A 15,992-nucleotide genomic window follows, 5' to 3' on the forward strand; every position below is an offset into this window, starting at 1 on the left:
GTCTGGTGCAAAGTGTCCTGAGACAGAGATGTGTTTGGTTTTTTTTCCTCAGAGGCTTTCAAGATCAATAAAGACTCCGGGCTTGTCACGTCCCGGCGACGCTTGAAGTCCTATGAGAGGTTCAACCTGACCGTGGTGGCCACGGACAAAGGCCATCCCCCTCTCTGGGGGACTACCATGCTCCACATTGAGGTCATCGACATCAATGACAACCGTCCTGTCTTTGTCCGCCCACCCAATGGCACCATCCTGCACATCAAGGAGGTAAATCCCTTGAGAGATAGGGGAGGTAATGACATGACAAGACCATTCCCAGGGGTCCTCCTGCCTACCAGTGGCAAAATCCAATCTCCATTTCCACCAAGGGTGAAACAAGACCTTGGTTTAACACGTGGCAAGAAGGTCATGGGGCTGGACCGTCAGCAACAGCCCCTCTCCATACATGCAAGCAGGGATGCTGGGTCAGCTCTGGGGAACAGAAACCCAGCAGCATGCAAAATAAGTAAACAGCCAGTCACTGCGGGACAAGCCTGTTTATAATCAAGGGCCAAAATGCTGACATTTAAGATGTTTCTTCTTTCTGGGAAGCCAGGCTTGGCTCAGCAAGTCCCCAGCATATACATAGAGCAGGCACCATGTGAAAGGGAATCATGGTCTCATGTTGTCAGCCTCCAGTTGGATTTTGGCAGTGGGAGCTTGCTCATCCTGATGCAAGGGGGTTTGGAGGGGTAGGGGGAGCAGGGGGCTAGCATGCAATGCTGGGGCTGAAGGGCTGCATATGTGCAAACAGGAGATCCCCCTGCGGTCCAATGTCTACGAGGTCTACGCCACGGATAAAGATGAGGGCCTCAACGGAGAGGTGCTCTACAACCTGCTGAAAACTGGGGCAGGGAACAAAGACTGGGAGTATTTCAGCATTGACTCGGTCAGCGGGCTGATCCAAACGGCTATGCGGCTGGACAGGGAGAAGCAGGCGGTGTACAACGTGAGCCGGGCGGCAGCACAACTGCAGGGTGGTTGGGAAGGTCCTCGAGGCGGTGGGTCTGGTGCAGGCCTGGCGGGTTGCAAATGATGTGGTGGGGATGAGGTCAGCTACAGCAGTTGTGAAGATGCCACAACTTAGCAGGAATTGGGTTGTTATCAAGTGGCATCAGGGAGTTGAATCCTGGTGGGCCCATTCCCAATTCCCTGTTAAATCCCCCCAAAATCCTCTGTCCCCCAGCTGTTCTCACTGTTCCTACCTCAGCAGTGTCTCCTGCCCCACGTGGTTTTGCCCAGGATCACCCTTTTGCCTCTCTCCACAGCTGATCATCGTGGCCTGCGACCAGGGACAGCCAGCCTACGAGACCATGCAGCCCCTCCAGGTTGCGCTCGATGACATCGATGACAATGAGCCCCTCTTCCTCAGGCCACCTGTAAGGTGCCAGGATGGAGGGTTTGCAATACAGGGCATGCAGGGATGGGGGTGTCAGTGAGCGTGTGTGGTGGAGCATGAACTGCTGGGCATCATCATGATGGGGAGCATGAGCACTGCTGGGCATCATCATGATGGGGAGCATGAGCACTGCTGGGCATCATCATGGTGGGGAGCATGATGGGATTTGTCCAATTTTTTTTAAAGCCAGCTCAGTTGTCATAATCCTCCCTTCTCCTGGGGTCTCTGGTAGAAGGACAGTCCCCAGTACCAGGTCCTCTCCGTCCCGGAGCACTCACGGCCAGGCACTGTGGTGGGGAACGTCACTGGAGCAGTGGATGCAGATGAGGGCTCCAATGCCATCGTCTACTACTTCATAGCAGGTGGGTGCCAAGTAGGGAGGGGATGGGCAGCTCTTCGTCTCCTTGTACAGTCCTCACCAAGGGTTTCTGTCATTTCCATCATGTCCTCGTTGCCTTTCTGCCCTGGTCAGTGGGTGAGGTGGCATTTCAAAAATGTTGAGCCCAAAGGGGAATAACAGGGTACCCCTTTCTGCACTCAGATGGGAACCAGGAGAACAACTTCCAGCTGAGCCGAGAGGGGAAGCTGAAGGTCTTGCAAGACCTGGACCGGGAGAAGGAGCCATACTACTCCATCATCGTCAAAGCATCCAGCCAGAGGAATTGGACCCCTCCCCAAGGCCAGCAAGCAGGCAGAGCCCAGCCCTGGGATCTTAGTGGGGACCTGACCCTTCAGGAGGTGCGAATTCTCCTGGATGACATCAATGACCAATCCCCCCAGTTCACCAAGTCAGAGTACACAGCGGGTAAGGGGTGCTGGGATCTGGGGGGAACCAGGAGCCAGTGGTGCTCCAGGTAAAATCCAGCCACATGAAGGGGCAGTGAGAGCCAGCCTGGCCCCAGGTCCCTGTCCTGTCTCTCTCTCAAAGGGGTTGCCACTGATGCCAAGGTGGGATCAGAGCTGATCAGAGTGGTTGCAGTGGATGCCGATGTAGGCAATAACAGCCTGGTCCTGTACAACATCTTGGGCATCCGCTACATCAAGCAGCACTCCAATGACACTGAGGAGGTCGCCAACATCTTCACCATAGGTGCGCTCCCTGCATGCCAGAGACACCCCCGTGGCCAAAGACAACCCCATGGCCAGCATCACTAGTCTTGGGCTTGTGACCGTTCTTCCCCCAGGAACCCTTGATGGGATCCTGCGAACCTTTGACCTCTTCACGGCTTACAACCCTGGCTACTTTGTGGTGGACATCATGGCCTCTGACCTGGTGGGCCACAATGACACAGCCATTGTGGGGATTTACATCCTGCGAGATGACCAGCGGGTCAAGATCATTATTAACGAGATCCCAGACAAAGTCAGGCAGTTCGAGGAGGAGTTCATCAGCCTGCTGTCCAACATCACGGGTGCTATTGTCAATACAGATGATGTGCAGGTAACCATCCACCTTTGAGGTTGCTTTGAGGGGTAGATGACCTTCTGCAAGCTGCTTGGAAGGTGTCCTTTGATGGTATAAACCCCTGAGCTCTGAAGGTCCTCATACACATGAGGGTGGGGCATATCAAAGGGGTCCAAACCCATGTCATGCTTGAGGGTCTCTCATCACATGAGCACACTTCAAGACACCTCTCCCACAGTGCAGACCTTGCTGTCTCTCCCCAGTTCCATGTTGACAAGAAAGGTCGGGTGAACTTTGCACAGACAGAGCTGCTGATCCATGTGGTGAACAGGGAGACCAACCGCATCCTGGATGTGGAGCGGTATGTCACCTGGCCTGTCACCCAACCCATATCCTGGCCCGTTGGGTCCTTGGGGAGCCTCATTAATGTCAAGATGCCCAAGCAACCCTTCTCTTCCCAGGGTGATTCAGATGATAGATGAGAACAAGGAGCAGCTGAGGAACCTCTTCAGGAACTACAATGTACTGGACGTGCAGCCTGCCATCACTGCCCAGGCCCCAGACGACCTCTCAGCTCTGCAGGTAATGGTCCAGCTGGAGTGGAGATGGCTGCTGTTTGCAGGTGGGGTAATGATGTCCCATCCCATCCTCCATGGCCCTCCGTGATCTGGAGATACGTTTCACCCAGATAATTTCAGGAGAGTGCCCATCACTGGGTACCGGAGGTTGCCACTACCCCTTTGCTCTCCTAGATGGCGATTATCGTGCTGGCCATCCTGCTCTTTCTGGCTGCCATGCTCTTCATCCTCATGAACTGGTACTACCGGACAGTGTGAGTAACCCCCAGGCTCTGCCTCACTGGCCAGGGGGACCCATGTAGCTGCTCCCAGCCCTGACAATGCCAGTAAGCAAAGGAGGTCATCAGCTTCCCAACACATTCTGTGCCACGATTCAGCCTAGTTCAGAAATTGCCCCTCTTCCCCCAAAGTATAATGGCTTCAATAGTGATAGCAGCTCTCCCCCCCAAGCATGCCACCTTATAGATATAGGGGCTGTTTGCAGGGTTATTACAAATCTGTGTCCCCCTCTCCTTTGGAGCATCTTCTTTATTTTCTTCCCTGATTCGCTGTATTTCCTTCACAGGCACAAAAGGAAATTGAAAGCCATAGTGGCTGGCTCCACTGGTGAGCAGTGTTTGGGGTTTTCCAGATGCATGAGATAGCAGGGTGCATAAAGAGCATGGAGGGGGTGACATGGGGGATGTCTGTGGGGTGTAAATTCGAAGTGATCCTGCCCAGCAAGGCCCATGGGTGGGAGGCTTTTCTCAGCTCCCAGGCTCCGCATTACCAGCTGCATCCCACTATGCTTCTCATGCCACCAGTGCCTTTCTGGTCACTGAATTTCCGTCCCTGATAAAGAAATGCTGCCCTATGGTTTACTGCTCAGCCCACCAACATGCCACTCTTTAACTCCCGTCCCTGCTTCTCTCAGGAAACAGAGGTTTCATGGACATCATGGACATGCCAAACACCAACAAGTACTCTTTTGATGGGTGAGTTTCTCCCTTTCCTTCCCCTCCCTGGTTTGCCACCTTGCAGGATCACATGCTGCTCCCATGAGAGGGATGCCTGCATTTTGTAGCCAGAGATGCTTGGGATGTGGAGATGCTGTGCCTTTCTGCTCTGCAGAGGGATGCAGCCAGGCATGCCATGGCTGCTTGCCTTGAGAGCTTTCAAAGCCAAAAGACCTTGTGCTTTCCCCTGTGGCTCCATCTCTGCCAATACTGGCCAGGCTTGGGGTAAGCAGAGATGACCAGTGGGTGTCGACACACCTCTGGATCCAGATCAGCCGAATTCATGCCCCCACGCGGCAGGAGGAGGCAGCACAACCTCAGCATCCGGGCTTTGGATGGGGTTACGGATGGTGCGGCTCCTTCCTTGTGCTGAGAGCTGCTCCTCTCCCCTGGGCAGGGCCAACCCGGTATGGCTGGACCCCTTCTGCAGGAACATGGAGCTGGCAGCACAGGCAGAGCACGAGGATGACCTGCCGGAGAACCTGAGTGAGATCACTGACCTCTGGAACAGCCCTGCCCGCACCCATGTGAGACACGGCCCCCAGAGGACCCCTCGTGCTGTGCCCGAGGCCCGTGCCTCAGCTACTCTCTCCTCCCACAGGGGACCTTCGGGAGAGAGCCTTCTGCAGCCAAGCCCGAGGATGACCGCTACCTGCGGGCAGCCATCCAGGAGTACGACAACATCGCCAAGCTGGGGCAGATCATGCGGGAGGGACCCATCAAGGTGAGTGTTGAGCGTGGGCATCCTCCACCCAGGGGTCTTCTCCAACTGCTACAGCTTCCAGGTTGACAGCTGCGGTGCCGGAGGGTGTTGCTTCATAAAATACTGGGATGGGGTCAGCCTCCCTTCAACCAAGCGGTGTCCCTCAGGTAACCCACCGTCTCTCCCCCTCCACCCAGGGCTCTCTGTTGAAGGTGGTCCTGGATGATTACATGCGCTTGAAAAAACTCTTTGCCCAGCGGATGGTGCATAAGGCCACCGCCAGTCAGGGGGACCGCTCCTCGGTCTCGGAGGTAGATGTGGTGTGCATGGGCATGGGGAGATGCTTGCTGTGCCCTCTGGGATGCAGTGTGTCTTCTCAGCCCTTCTCAGTCGCTTCCTGCAGCTGTGGTCCCCGTCACTCAGTGGTCTCCCCATTCTCTGCTTGGCCAAAACAAGCCAGACACTGGGTTTCCACTGAGGCTGCTGGTTCCCCACAGTGCTCCAGCTCTCGTATCCCTCTGAGCATCAGCAGCTCCTTATCCCTCGGTCTCTGGGTGGGCTCTGTCCATCACCTCCTGTCTCTCTGCCAAAGGTGGCCATGAAGCTGCAGGTCCCTACACACATGCAGGAACACCTTCCCTCCCCTGTGCTCCTCTGAGCTTATCTGAGTTGTGAGGCAAAAAGGCTGGGACAGAGGGTTTGGTGCAGAAGGGCTGGTGAGGGGAGTAGCAACTCCTCTTGCAGCCTTCCCCCTCTTCATGGAGGACAAAACATGGGGCATACAGAGCAGAGGAGAGCAGAAGGATGGGAGACACCCTTTTCAACCCTTCTGTCCCCTTATCCCTCCTCACCCTTATCTGCCTCCAGCCTTCCTTCAAATCCTTTCCTTGTCTGCCTTCTGCCCCATACAACCCCAAACCCCAGCCCGGGTCCAAAATCCCCTTGGGCTGCTGCGGGGGGCTGCTGCTGGACACACCACCTGGCTGGCAGCTGGTGCACCCACCAGATGAGTGAGCAATCTGGCTGGAGACCATCATCGCACTGGTGATCCTCATCACCATACTTCAGAAGAGGAGGGTACTGTCCCTCCCACTGAGCTCCAGCATTGCAGACGGTTTGGAGGCAGGAAGCAGGACCTGCTCTGGACACAGTAGTGATTTCTCTGCTCCATGGACTTTTTACAGCTGATCCAGAAGGAGCTGGAGGAGGAGGAGGGGGAGCGCAGCCCCAGCCAAGGCAGCCTCCGCTTCCGTCACAAGCAGCCAGTGGAGCTGAAAGGTCCCGATGGCATCCACGTGGTGCACGGCAGCACGGGCACGCTGCTCGCCTCTGACCTCAACAGCCTACCCGAGGACGACCAGAAGGTGCTGGGTCGCTCGCTGGAGACTCTGACCACCGACTGCGGGGGCTACAGTGACCACAACGCCCGCACTGAGTCGGCCAAGTCCACCCCCCTGCACAAGATGCGGGAGGTGATCATGGAGAGCCCTCTGGAGATCACAGAGTTATGACGAGCAGTGCTGGTGGTGGTGCTCCTCTAGGCAAGCTGGGGCCGGCGGGGATGAAGCACAGATCAGGGGGTTGTGGTGAGGGCCAGGGGTACCCCAAGACCAGCGCTTGGCCCCCCCTACCCCTGCACGAATCCAGGCCAACCGGTGCGCATAGCTCCGGCAGCCTTGGAGAGCTTGGCCCCAGGAAAGGGCTCTCAGGACTGGTATGCTTTTACTCGCCTGTCATTTATCCATGAAAGCATTAATTTTTTTTATTATTTTTTCTTATTAAAAAGGGGTTTTTTTTAAGAAAAAAAAAAAAAAAGCAAAATGAATCCAATGAGTCCAGGCTGGACAGGGGTGAAGGTGCAGCAAAGGTGCAGATGATGTGCCGCATCCCCGGGTGTGGACCGGGGTCAAGCCTCAACCACAGGCACAGGGAGGGCCAGGCAGTGTGAGGAGAGGCCAAGTCCATTTGGCATTAACAGCACCTTTCCAACAAGGAAAGACCCAAAAAAACCCCAAACCAAACCGGAAAACATTTCTCCATTTTGCTGGCTTTACCAAAACATGTTGCGATGTTGAAAGCGACTGACAATAACTGGGGCTTCTGGATGTGGAGTGCTCGTGCGTGTTTTTTCTTGCCCTTTTCTTTCCCCTTCTCTCTTTATTTTGGGTTCATTCATTTGGGGATTTGTTTCCAGTCGTAACCTTGTGGAGAGTTTCGGGCACGATCTGTTACGGGACTCAGAAATACACTGTCTATGGCTTTGGGTAACCTGTCTGTCATCCTTCCTCCCTTCCTGGATTCAGCTTACTGAAAAGACCTTTTGAAGAGAAAACGCCCTTTTCCCTTTAATTCACCCCTCAACCCATCACCTTCACAAGAGATGCTGCCCCAGGTTTTGCTGCAGCCCAAATTTCGTGGGAAGCATTAAACCTCCCACAGGTTTGCCCCATCTTACACACCAGGAGAAGAAGGAGGGAGACAACCAGCTGCGCTCATGGGAAGAGTTTATTTTCAATGAGATGCTCCCATGCACGCTCAGGACTGGGCACTGCGGGCGTCTCCCTCCTGCAGCACGGAGGGATAAGCCAGTGCCCCGCTGCCCCTCTCTACCACAGCTGGGTCAGCACAGGGGCACCAGCAAGGATGTGTGGGTGAAAGGGACTGTTTGCCCCCAAACTCACTCATTTTTTGTTCAGGGAATACTTAAGGTATATATATATCTGTAAATTTAATCCACTGTGTTTCTTTATAGGGCAAGAGGGGGAAGGGAGGTGTAAAAGAAAGCCACACCAATTCGAAGAGGGACCAGCAAAGTGCTGGGCTTGCCAAAAGCTGACAAGACCTGTGGTGTGAGGCTGCTGGCTGCCAGCTGCCAGGATTTGTCTAGCATTTGGGCAGCAGAAACCATTCCAGCCTGTTCACGTTGCAGGATGTAGGTCTTACAAGGGGGATGGGGATAGACGTGGGGATGGGGATTTTACAAGGACTCTGAGAGACAACAAGGCTGAATCCTCAGTCTTGAAAATACCAATGAGTCCCTTAACCCGATTTAGAAATCCAAACGGCAGGGATGGAAAAGGAAGTGGCAGAAGTGTCTGGGTCACCCCACAGCCCCTGCCCGGATGGTCAGGCTGGTGGGCTCCTGCCATTGCCATCCACGGGTGCAGGCGCATCCCAAGGGAGGGTATCTGGGATCCTGAACCAAAATAGCAGGGCAAGCACAGCCAGCCGAGGAGGTGACTCCTAGTTCCATAGGTGACGCTGGCAGTGCTCAACAGCCTGTGGGAGAGACGGGTAAGGATGATGGTGGGAGGCAGGGTCTCCTGGCTCACTGCAAACCCAGGGGAGGAGATGTGGCCAGCACTTACCTGGCACTTGATCGCTGTGGCCATGTTCTTGCACCAGTATTGCGGGCCCAAGGCACAGAGGTCTGAGCCCAGGAGATCCTCCTCGGATGAGTCACAAGCTTTTATTTTCTGCATGGCAAACGATGGGAGGTGGAAGAAGAAAACCCATGAGCACCCTTTTATCCCACTGCCCCTCTCCCAGACCCCCAGGCTGGGACAAAGGATGCCCACCTGGGTGGGTCGGGGCTGCCCCAGGGACACTTACAGTGCAGACGAAGGTGGGGTCCATCATCTGGACGAAGAGCCGCACAGCCTCTGGCTCGTACTGCACCACGAGTGCTTCGCACTGGGAAGGAGAGAGGGGTGAGCACAGTGAGGTGTGTCAGGGGGTCCCCACCGGGCAGGCACTCCCCGCAGCTCACCGTGCCAGTGAGCGGTGCGGGCAGCAGCTCGCAGCCCTTCTGCAGCATGTCACCCAGCTCCGACAGCGTCTCGTTCTTCAGCAGCTCGTTGTCAAAGTACGTGATGATGATCTGGCAGACGTTGCAGAATGCTCCCGCACCCACTGCCAGCTGCTCCAGCATGGCAGGCCCTGCGGGACACAGCGGGGCCTGTGTTAGCAGTGTTAGCACCCCTCTCCCCGGGGACATGGTGCCTGGGTGCCACCCGGGCCCCCCAGCTCACCGCGGCGGGTGTCCCCGCTCCGGGGGCAGCAGCGCAGCATGGTGCAGACAGCCGCCGGGTCGGTGGCCTCCAGCAGCATGATGACCACGGCTTTGCCATAGGAGTCAACGAAGTCCTTGCACTGCCCGATGACGCTGTGGGGCAGCATGTAGCACACCTTCTCGATGTCGTTCACCAGTTGCTCCTGCCGGGAGAAGGCAGGCAGAGAGAAAACCCCACTCCTTGCTGCCCCCTTTCCCAGTGCCCCCATCCCTGGACAGCAGCAGCAGAGCTCACCTCCGTCACGTTGTTCTCCAGGAGGCTTTCGGCCGCTTTCACAGCAAATTGGCACATCTCACACAGTGGAGTGGTCCCTTCCCTGTCCTGTGGGAAAAAGGCAGTGGGATGCACACTGAGCCCCGCCAGCGCTGCCCCCATCCCACCCAGCCATCAACCCCCACAAAAGATATTCCCCACCTTGGAAAAATGGAGATGCTTGAGGGGAAAAGAAGAAGTAAAATAAGGCTCCTCCTTCCCAGCATTTGGATTTGAAGGAGCATGTTTGAGTCAGGAGAGGTCCCCGCTTACCCACAGCGTGCTCAGGACCTGTATCATCTTCTCTGTGAGCAGTGTGTGGAAGGGCAGCAGTGAGGAAGAGGAGCAGAGTCCCAGCTGGCCACACAGCTCCATGGGGTCCTGGGAGAGACGTCTTAAATCAGGTGGGCATCACCCCCAGGAGGGTAAGTCTGTGCCCTCAGTTCCCAGTGGAGGGTGATTTCAGCCAGTTGGGGCATGGGTCTCGCTTACCTCAGCCAGCTGCCAGTGGAGGGACCAGAAAATGGAAAGAAAAAGAGACAATAAATAGGAATTACAACAGTTGTAAGCCAGAGAGAGGGGAAAACTATTTGTAGGGATATAAAGCAGTGGGGGTTAACTAAAAAGACAAGAGTAGGGCCCTGCACTTGCTGATGAGGTCCCACTGGCTGTGCTGCTTGGGACACACACCCCCCCACCAGCACCCACCCATCCCTGGCAGCCCCGGGGAGCTGCTCACCCACTTACCATGTACTGGAGCAGCCGGACGGCCGTGTCCATGTACTCGGCCAGGTAGTGCTTGCACTGTGCAGGGGAGACACAATGTCAGCACACAGGGGTGGACAGACACCCCCCCACTCTGCCCACAGCACAGTCTGCCGGGGAGATGCCCAAAAGCTGCAGAAGACGGTCGCATGCCCAGCATGACAACAGCACCCTTACCTGCTGTGCCAGGTTGGGTGCCAGGCCCTCGCATGCCCACTCAGTGCGGGCCACCAGCGCCTGAGTGAAGGCGGCATTGGTCCCCAGCTCCAGCTGCATAGCGGCCACCAGCCGCAGGCATTCCTCACACACCTCTTCCTTCTCCTGCAGGATAACATGGGCAGGAACACCTCAGTAGGTCCCAGAAATAAAACTGAGTGGCCTCCAGTGCCTCCATTTTCCAGGCTGGGATTTAAATGCCCGGTCTCAATCTGAGGCAGCTTTTGACCAGCATCTCTCTGGTCCCAGCCCTGCTTCCTGCAGTATCCCAACCCAAAACTGGTGACACCCCTAATCAGGTGCCATTTCAGCTGTACAGTAAGCTTAATGTTTTTTAAAAATGATTGTTAAGTGGGTGCCGCTTTGCTGATTCTCACCCTTGAGCAGCATCAATGTCACGCCTGCCCGTGCCATAGTACCTGAGCCTCACCACGAGGCAGGTCCTGGGGATGGAGCAGGAGGGGCACGTTGGTGATGAAGGGAGTAACCAGGTCAGCAAAGTCCTGAGCAGGGCCGGCAGGGGCTGGTGGTGGTTCCTGAAACTTCAGGGCTCCTGTGGGGCTCTCCCGAGGCTGGCACAGCTTGATGGTCCCACACACCACCTTCGGGTCCGCCTGGGGGAGCAGAGGGATGGGGGCTTGCAGTTGCATCTGCCCCATCACCCTCCTCCCTTCAGCCACCAAGCCTGGGTCATTTCCATCCCCACCTCATTCCCATGGAGGTTTTGTCCCAGGCTCCAAGCACCTCCCTTGCTCTTCAAGCCCCCAGGACACCCCAAACCATGGGTAAACACAAACCCAAAGGGGTCGCCACCAGTTACCAGCACTTGCTTGCCCAGCTGGACGAGGATGAGGATGCCGGTGTCCACCATCCTCTTGCACTTCACAGACCAGTCCTGGAAGGGCAGGTACTGGCATTTCTTATCCAAGAAGAGCCGCAGCTTTTCCTAGGTAATAAGGGGAGAGCTCAGGAATAGGTGGCCCCCACTGGTGTGGGAGTGACAAGCCAGACCCACACTCCATGCCAGGCTGTGACCCACCTCAGTGCGGTTGTCCTGCAGGATCTTGCCTACCACAGAGACTGCCATCTGGCATAGGTGACATGGGATTCCCTTCTGCCGAGAGAGAGGACACAGCGGATGTTGCCACAACACCCAGACCCACGACTTGCTCCTCAGATCCCAAGCCAGATCTGTTTCTGATCCCTCCAGAAACACCCCACCAAGGGGCACTTCGGAATACCCTGGAGCACCAATGCTTTTTTGCTGCTCACTCTGCAGACATACTGCTGCCTGACACCATCAGCCAATGCTCCTCTGGGTACCCAGCACTGAGCTGGCCAGGCTGGGATTCTTCCCCCAGCCCTACACTTGGAGTCAGGATGGACACATCACTCCATGCCCCTGCATCCCTGCCTCCTGGCTCAATTACCCCCACAGCCTGGTCCCAGACGGAGATCTGGCAGAGCTGCAGCGTCCCACACTTGGCTGCTGTCACCACATCGCGGCACCAGTCCTCTGGCCGCTTGCTGCACTCGTGGAGGGGGCTGGCCTCAGCTTTGGGAGGGAGGAAAGAAAACCATCAGTGCCCCAAGAGCACCCCAAGACCATCTCTCTTGCCTTGCACCAACCGCTCCACCACCCTGCCCCGCAAGCTGGGGTGATGCTCTTTACCCTCCCACTGTGATTCACCCTCAGCTTTCGCAATGGTGGTGCGGTTGCTGGGTTTTCTAAATGATTTTATAAGCCCAGCAAAGGCAGGCTTTGCCGGGCCAGCGCGTGCTGCCAGCTTTACCAACAGTGTGTCACAGCAGCTTTGGGCCCGTGCCAAAAGCAAAGCGAACTTGGGGATCATCACCCTCAGCCTCACAGCACCCTTCAACGCGCTGGGGAGGCGGCTGCTCATATAAAGGTCAATAAATCTTGCAGAAGGAGCCACACGGGGTGCCGGCACGCAGCCCTGCGCAGCAGCCGGTTAGCCACGCCGCGGCTCCCGGCAATGGTTGAGCAACCCTGCTTTGGGTTGTTATTTTTATTCCATTTCCTCCCAACGCCAGCATTTTCTCCTGGCTGAAAATCCCTGGCACAGTGGCGGCGCCCACCCTGGCTGCCCAAGCAGCATGGTGGTATGGTGCAATGCCACTGGTTTAATTGCCACCTCGGCGTGTCAGGATTCATCTGGGATGGGGCGAGGGTTTGTTCCCAGCAGGGGCTGCGCTCACCCAAGATGCAGCTGGGCAGGAGGCAAGAAGCCAGCACAACCCAGGCCCTTCGCTACCCTGCTTTGGCAGGAGCTGCTCTGGAATTCCAGGGGGAACGTGGGGAGCAGCACATGGACAGACAGACCCTGCTGCATACCCTTGTCTAAGCAAACATCCCCTCTTCCCCCAGAGCATTTGCATACAACTTTTATCACTCAGCCCTGGCCCTATGATCTTGCATAGCAGGAATAAAGCCAAAGGCAGAAACAGCTCCTTCCACCCACCCTGCCCTTATCAGGTTTCTCCCCAAAAGCTGTTTTCCTGCATGCCATATTTTGGCAACACCTTTGGCTCATTCGTGGGACATGTTGGGGCAGTGGCTTGAAACGCCCGGGGGCCACCCCAGCAAGTCCCCGGGAGTGGGAGCTGTGGGCAGGGAACCCCTGAGCCCCCTACCAGCCCCACTGCTCCCAAACACGCTGGCGCAGCTCAGAGGGTGCCTCTGTGGTGTTTCTGCAGTGATTACCCCATCGGGCTGACGGCAGCACTGGGGCATGAGTGAGCCCAGGGGCAGGGCGAGTCCCCCCTGCTTCCCATGCACGCCTTCCCACACAGCTCTCTCTCCAGCAGCACGATGCCGTGGTCGCTGCATCAGCTGAGAGACAGACATTTAGGTTTTTAACTCTGGCACCAGCGTCAGGGCAAACAGGAATGGCGAGTCAGCGGAAGTATGATGCGGCAGCTCCAAAAAAAAAGGAGAGGGGAGGCAACAAACCCATAGCTTCTTTCTGAGCTGGTCCTGCCTGACCCACAGACACAGCCCAGACCAACAGCATAAGGATGCTGCCAGTGACAGCGTAAGGGGATTTACGTGTCCTAAAAGACACTGGTGGTTTGGACTCACACCTCTGTGGCTCACAGCTCAGTGCCTACTCCTTGCCCTGCTCAAGCTGAAACTCAGGCAAGTGAAGGGCCACAAAAATAATTAATACTAATCACAACACCCAACTACTGAGAGCAGGAGGAGCAGGTGGAAAGCATCACCACGGGGCAAGGAACCAGGGCAACTGGTGCCCTGTGAGTTCTCCTCCACATCTCAGAGCTGTGCCAGAGCAGCCTCATGCTGACAGGCACCCATGCAGCAGGACGCCGGTTGATGCCATTTTCAGTGAAGCTGCAGCACGGAGCACAGGGTAAGCAGGGATGCAGTGTCCCCAGGGCAGCCAGGAGCACCCTATCCCCGGCTGCCAGCCCCCAGGGTGGGCTGGGCTTTCCTCAGGGGGATCCAGCACCAAGCTCCACATCTGGCAGGGCTATGGCAGCATTACAAGGAGCCCCGGAACACGCTGGCTGAGCCGGCAGAGCCTGGCGAGCAGGTTGTGATGTAAAGCCTGGGGGTGGCGGTGTGGGCCCCAGCGCCCCAGTTCCTGCCCTGGTCCACACCCCTATTACAGCAAAAAATCATAAATACACTCTTCCCAGCATCACTATCCTTCTCCAAGGCTGACAGTGGGCCCCGGTCCCATAGACACAGCGCTGTGCAGCCCAACCACTGCCACAGGAGCCTCCACCGGCTCCCAGGGCAGGCATCCCCAGAAGCACGGACATACCAAGCACAGGTGCGCATTCCTGCTCGGCCTGTTGCTGGCTGTGCACCCAACTGCCAGGCCATGTGTGTGCAGTCACGCCTCCACCACAAAGCCAGCACCGAGGCAGGTCACGCCAGAGGAGCCCGATAGGCTGAGCCTGGGGTAAGGTAGGGTGCAAAAGAGGTTCTTCCCCCTAAAAGGTTGGGGTTTTTTGACTACAACAGCAGAGCTCCACAGTTTCCCTAGGGAAATGGCCCCTGGAGTAAGTGAATTCCCTTCAAGCAAGGCCCAGAACTCCAGAACCAGGCTCTTCACAATTGGTTTGCTGGTGAGGGGTAGGGAAAGAGCCAGGTATCACTTCCTCACTCTTATGGGGGAGGCCTAGGGGACAGCAGCACAAGATCAGCTGCAGGAGGATTTGCTCACAGATACTCAAAGCTCCAGTGATGAGCAGGACAGCTTCAGGTGGCACCATGGTCACTCCATCATGCAAGGAGAACAAAGTCTGGTGTGAGTTTCTCCCACATCACACATACACAGCCAGGTCCCAATGCCCTCTCCCCCCTTACTGCTAAGACACCCCGTCAAGTGGCCTCCCTTCTATACCACTGCAGAACACCAGCTCCATCTGAAGCCCTGCTGTCCAAAGGGAGGGAACAAACCACTTTTTGCCCTGACATCATCACTAAGGGCAGAAGTTGCAATGCTCATGTCCAGGTAGGCAAGAAGTCAATCAGCCAGTAGTGCCACCAGCCTCAACTCTCCTCTAGCCTAACTCCACCGCTACAGAGGGGCGAGGAAGCATGCTACGGAGCTTAAACACCACAGCTGCAAATAGTTTTGGGGTTCTGAGGGGTTTTCTGGGCTCTCCTTGAGTCCTACCCCCATGCCTGGCCTTACCTTGGTAGGAGCCCAGGCACACAGAAAGGATCAGCAGCACCCAGCCACTCCATTTGATCTCCATGCTGTTCCTAAGATAGTCCTCAGTGGCTGGTTCCTCTCCTGTGCTGCTCCCAGACTGAGGGATCTTGGATGGGTTGGGAGAAGTAGTGAGAACCCACACCCACACAGGGCAATTACCACACCCCTCTCCTTATGGCTTGATTATAAAATCATCATCACCAGCCTGCAAGTAGAGGGAGGGACCAGAGCCAGGCAGGTATTCCCGGGAAGTCAAAACCAGCCCAGAACCTGCTGCTCAACACTAACTATTCCTGGCTGCAAAGTGTAGACCCAACCAGGGAGAAGTGTCCTAACACCATGCAATGCAGCTATTTCCCATGCTCTTCACAAAATTCACCCTTATGATGCATTCATAAGGGATGAATGCATCAGCCCTTACAAAAAAAAGTCAGCAGTGAAGATACTAAAGACCACTAAGTTTAGGACAACTGAATTAACTGGGTATTGAGAGGTAGCCTCATAGTTTGCTTAAAACATTTTAAGTCACATTTTGTTTAAAACAAAGCAAGGAATGAAGACAAAAGGGAAGCAGCCACATTAAATGCAAGTCAGCACTGAAGCCTGGTATCAAGCAGCTTCAGCAAGAACTCCCTCCAGCCCACACCAGGCAGAGGAATTGCAACACGGGACTGTTGCCTCACATCAGGCATTGTGTTTGTCCAGGGAAGAGAACAGCAGTGCAATCCCTGGCAAGCCTCTAGCCTGCATCTGTGCTCAATATAGCAAAGGCTTGATGGGACATGCATACTGTAAGGCAATGGCAACTCAATGGGAATTAGAGTCCTGTCATTCACCCTGATTCCCATTGATGTTTTGGGA

General features: G+C 55.8%; 2 protein-coding genes across 6 annotated transcripts in view; one reads left to right on the plus strand and one right to left on the minus strand.

Moving 5' to 3' along the window:
- The window catches only part of CDH23 (cadherin related 23), a 207,946-nt gene extending 201,062 nt beyond the window's left edge, over window positions 1-6,884 (plus strand). For 2 of the 5 annotated variants that reach the window (XM_061447855.1, XM_061447864.1), the window contains exons 53-67: window positions 53-264; window positions 791-985; window positions 1,305-1,415; window positions 1,668-1,797; window positions 1,977-2,240; window positions 2,364-2,525; window positions 2,620-2,876; window positions 3,104-3,201; window positions 3,302-3,422; window positions 3,593-3,672; window positions 3,984-4,024; window positions 4,332-4,392; window positions 4,811-4,940; window positions 5,015-5,137; window positions 6,301-6,884. In XM_061447855.1, coding sequence (XP_061303839.1) covers window positions 53-264; window positions 791-985; window positions 1,305-1,415; window positions 1,668-1,797; window positions 1,977-2,240; window positions 2,364-2,525; window positions 2,620-2,876; window positions 3,104-3,201; window positions 3,302-3,422; window positions 3,593-3,672; window positions 3,984-4,024; window positions 4,332-4,392; window positions 4,811-4,940; window positions 5,015-5,137; window positions 6,301-6,627 — 2,312 coding nt within the window. In that variant the 3' untranslated portion in view covers window positions 6,628-6,884. Of the gene's footprint in view, window positions 1-52; window positions 265-790; window positions 986-1,304; window positions 1,416-1,667; window positions 1,798-1,976; window positions 2,241-2,363; window positions 2,526-2,619; window positions 2,877-3,103; window positions 3,202-3,301; window positions 3,423-3,592; window positions 3,673-3,983; window positions 4,025-4,331; window positions 4,393-4,810; window positions 4,941-5,014; window positions 5,138-5,313; window positions 5,428-6,300 lie in introns of all 5 variants that reach the window. The other 3 variants (XM_061447964.1, XM_061447871.1, XM_061447936.1) reach the window with 3 other exon arrangements.
- A 4-nt stretch (window positions 6,885-6,888) lies between these two features.
- LOC133266606 (prosaposin-like) lies at window positions 6,889-15,931 on the minus strand. The gene is made up of 15 exons (XM_061447987.1): window positions 15,111-15,931; window positions 11,853-11,977; window positions 11,462-11,536; window positions 11,243-11,368; window positions 10,842-11,036; window positions 10,384-10,527; window positions 10,189-10,245; window positions 9,934-9,942; window positions 9,715-9,822; window positions 9,424-9,510; window positions 9,148-9,331; window positions 8,886-9,055; window positions 8,729-8,809; window positions 8,485-8,592; window positions 6,889-8,395 (listed from the first exon to the last, which is right to left on the minus strand). The coding sequence occupies exons 1-15, from the start codon at window positions 15,172-15,174 to the stop codon at window positions 8,360-8,362; spliced, it is 1,569 nt and encodes a 522-aa protein (XP_061303971.1). The 5' UTR covers window positions 15,175-15,931; the 3' UTR covers window positions 6,889-8,359.
- Window positions 15,932-15,992: the final 61 nt, after the last annotated feature.

This window comes from Pezoporus flaviventris, unplaced genomic scaffold (genome assembly GCF_033815535.1).
Source record: "Pezoporus flaviventris isolate CSIRO_AGI_PZ_B2104156 unplaced genomic scaffold, CSIRO_AGI_Pfla_v1 ptg000001l, whole genome shotgun sequence".
NCBI lineage: Eukaryota > Metazoa > Chordata > Aves > Psittaciformes > Psittacidae > Pezoporus > Pezoporus flaviventris.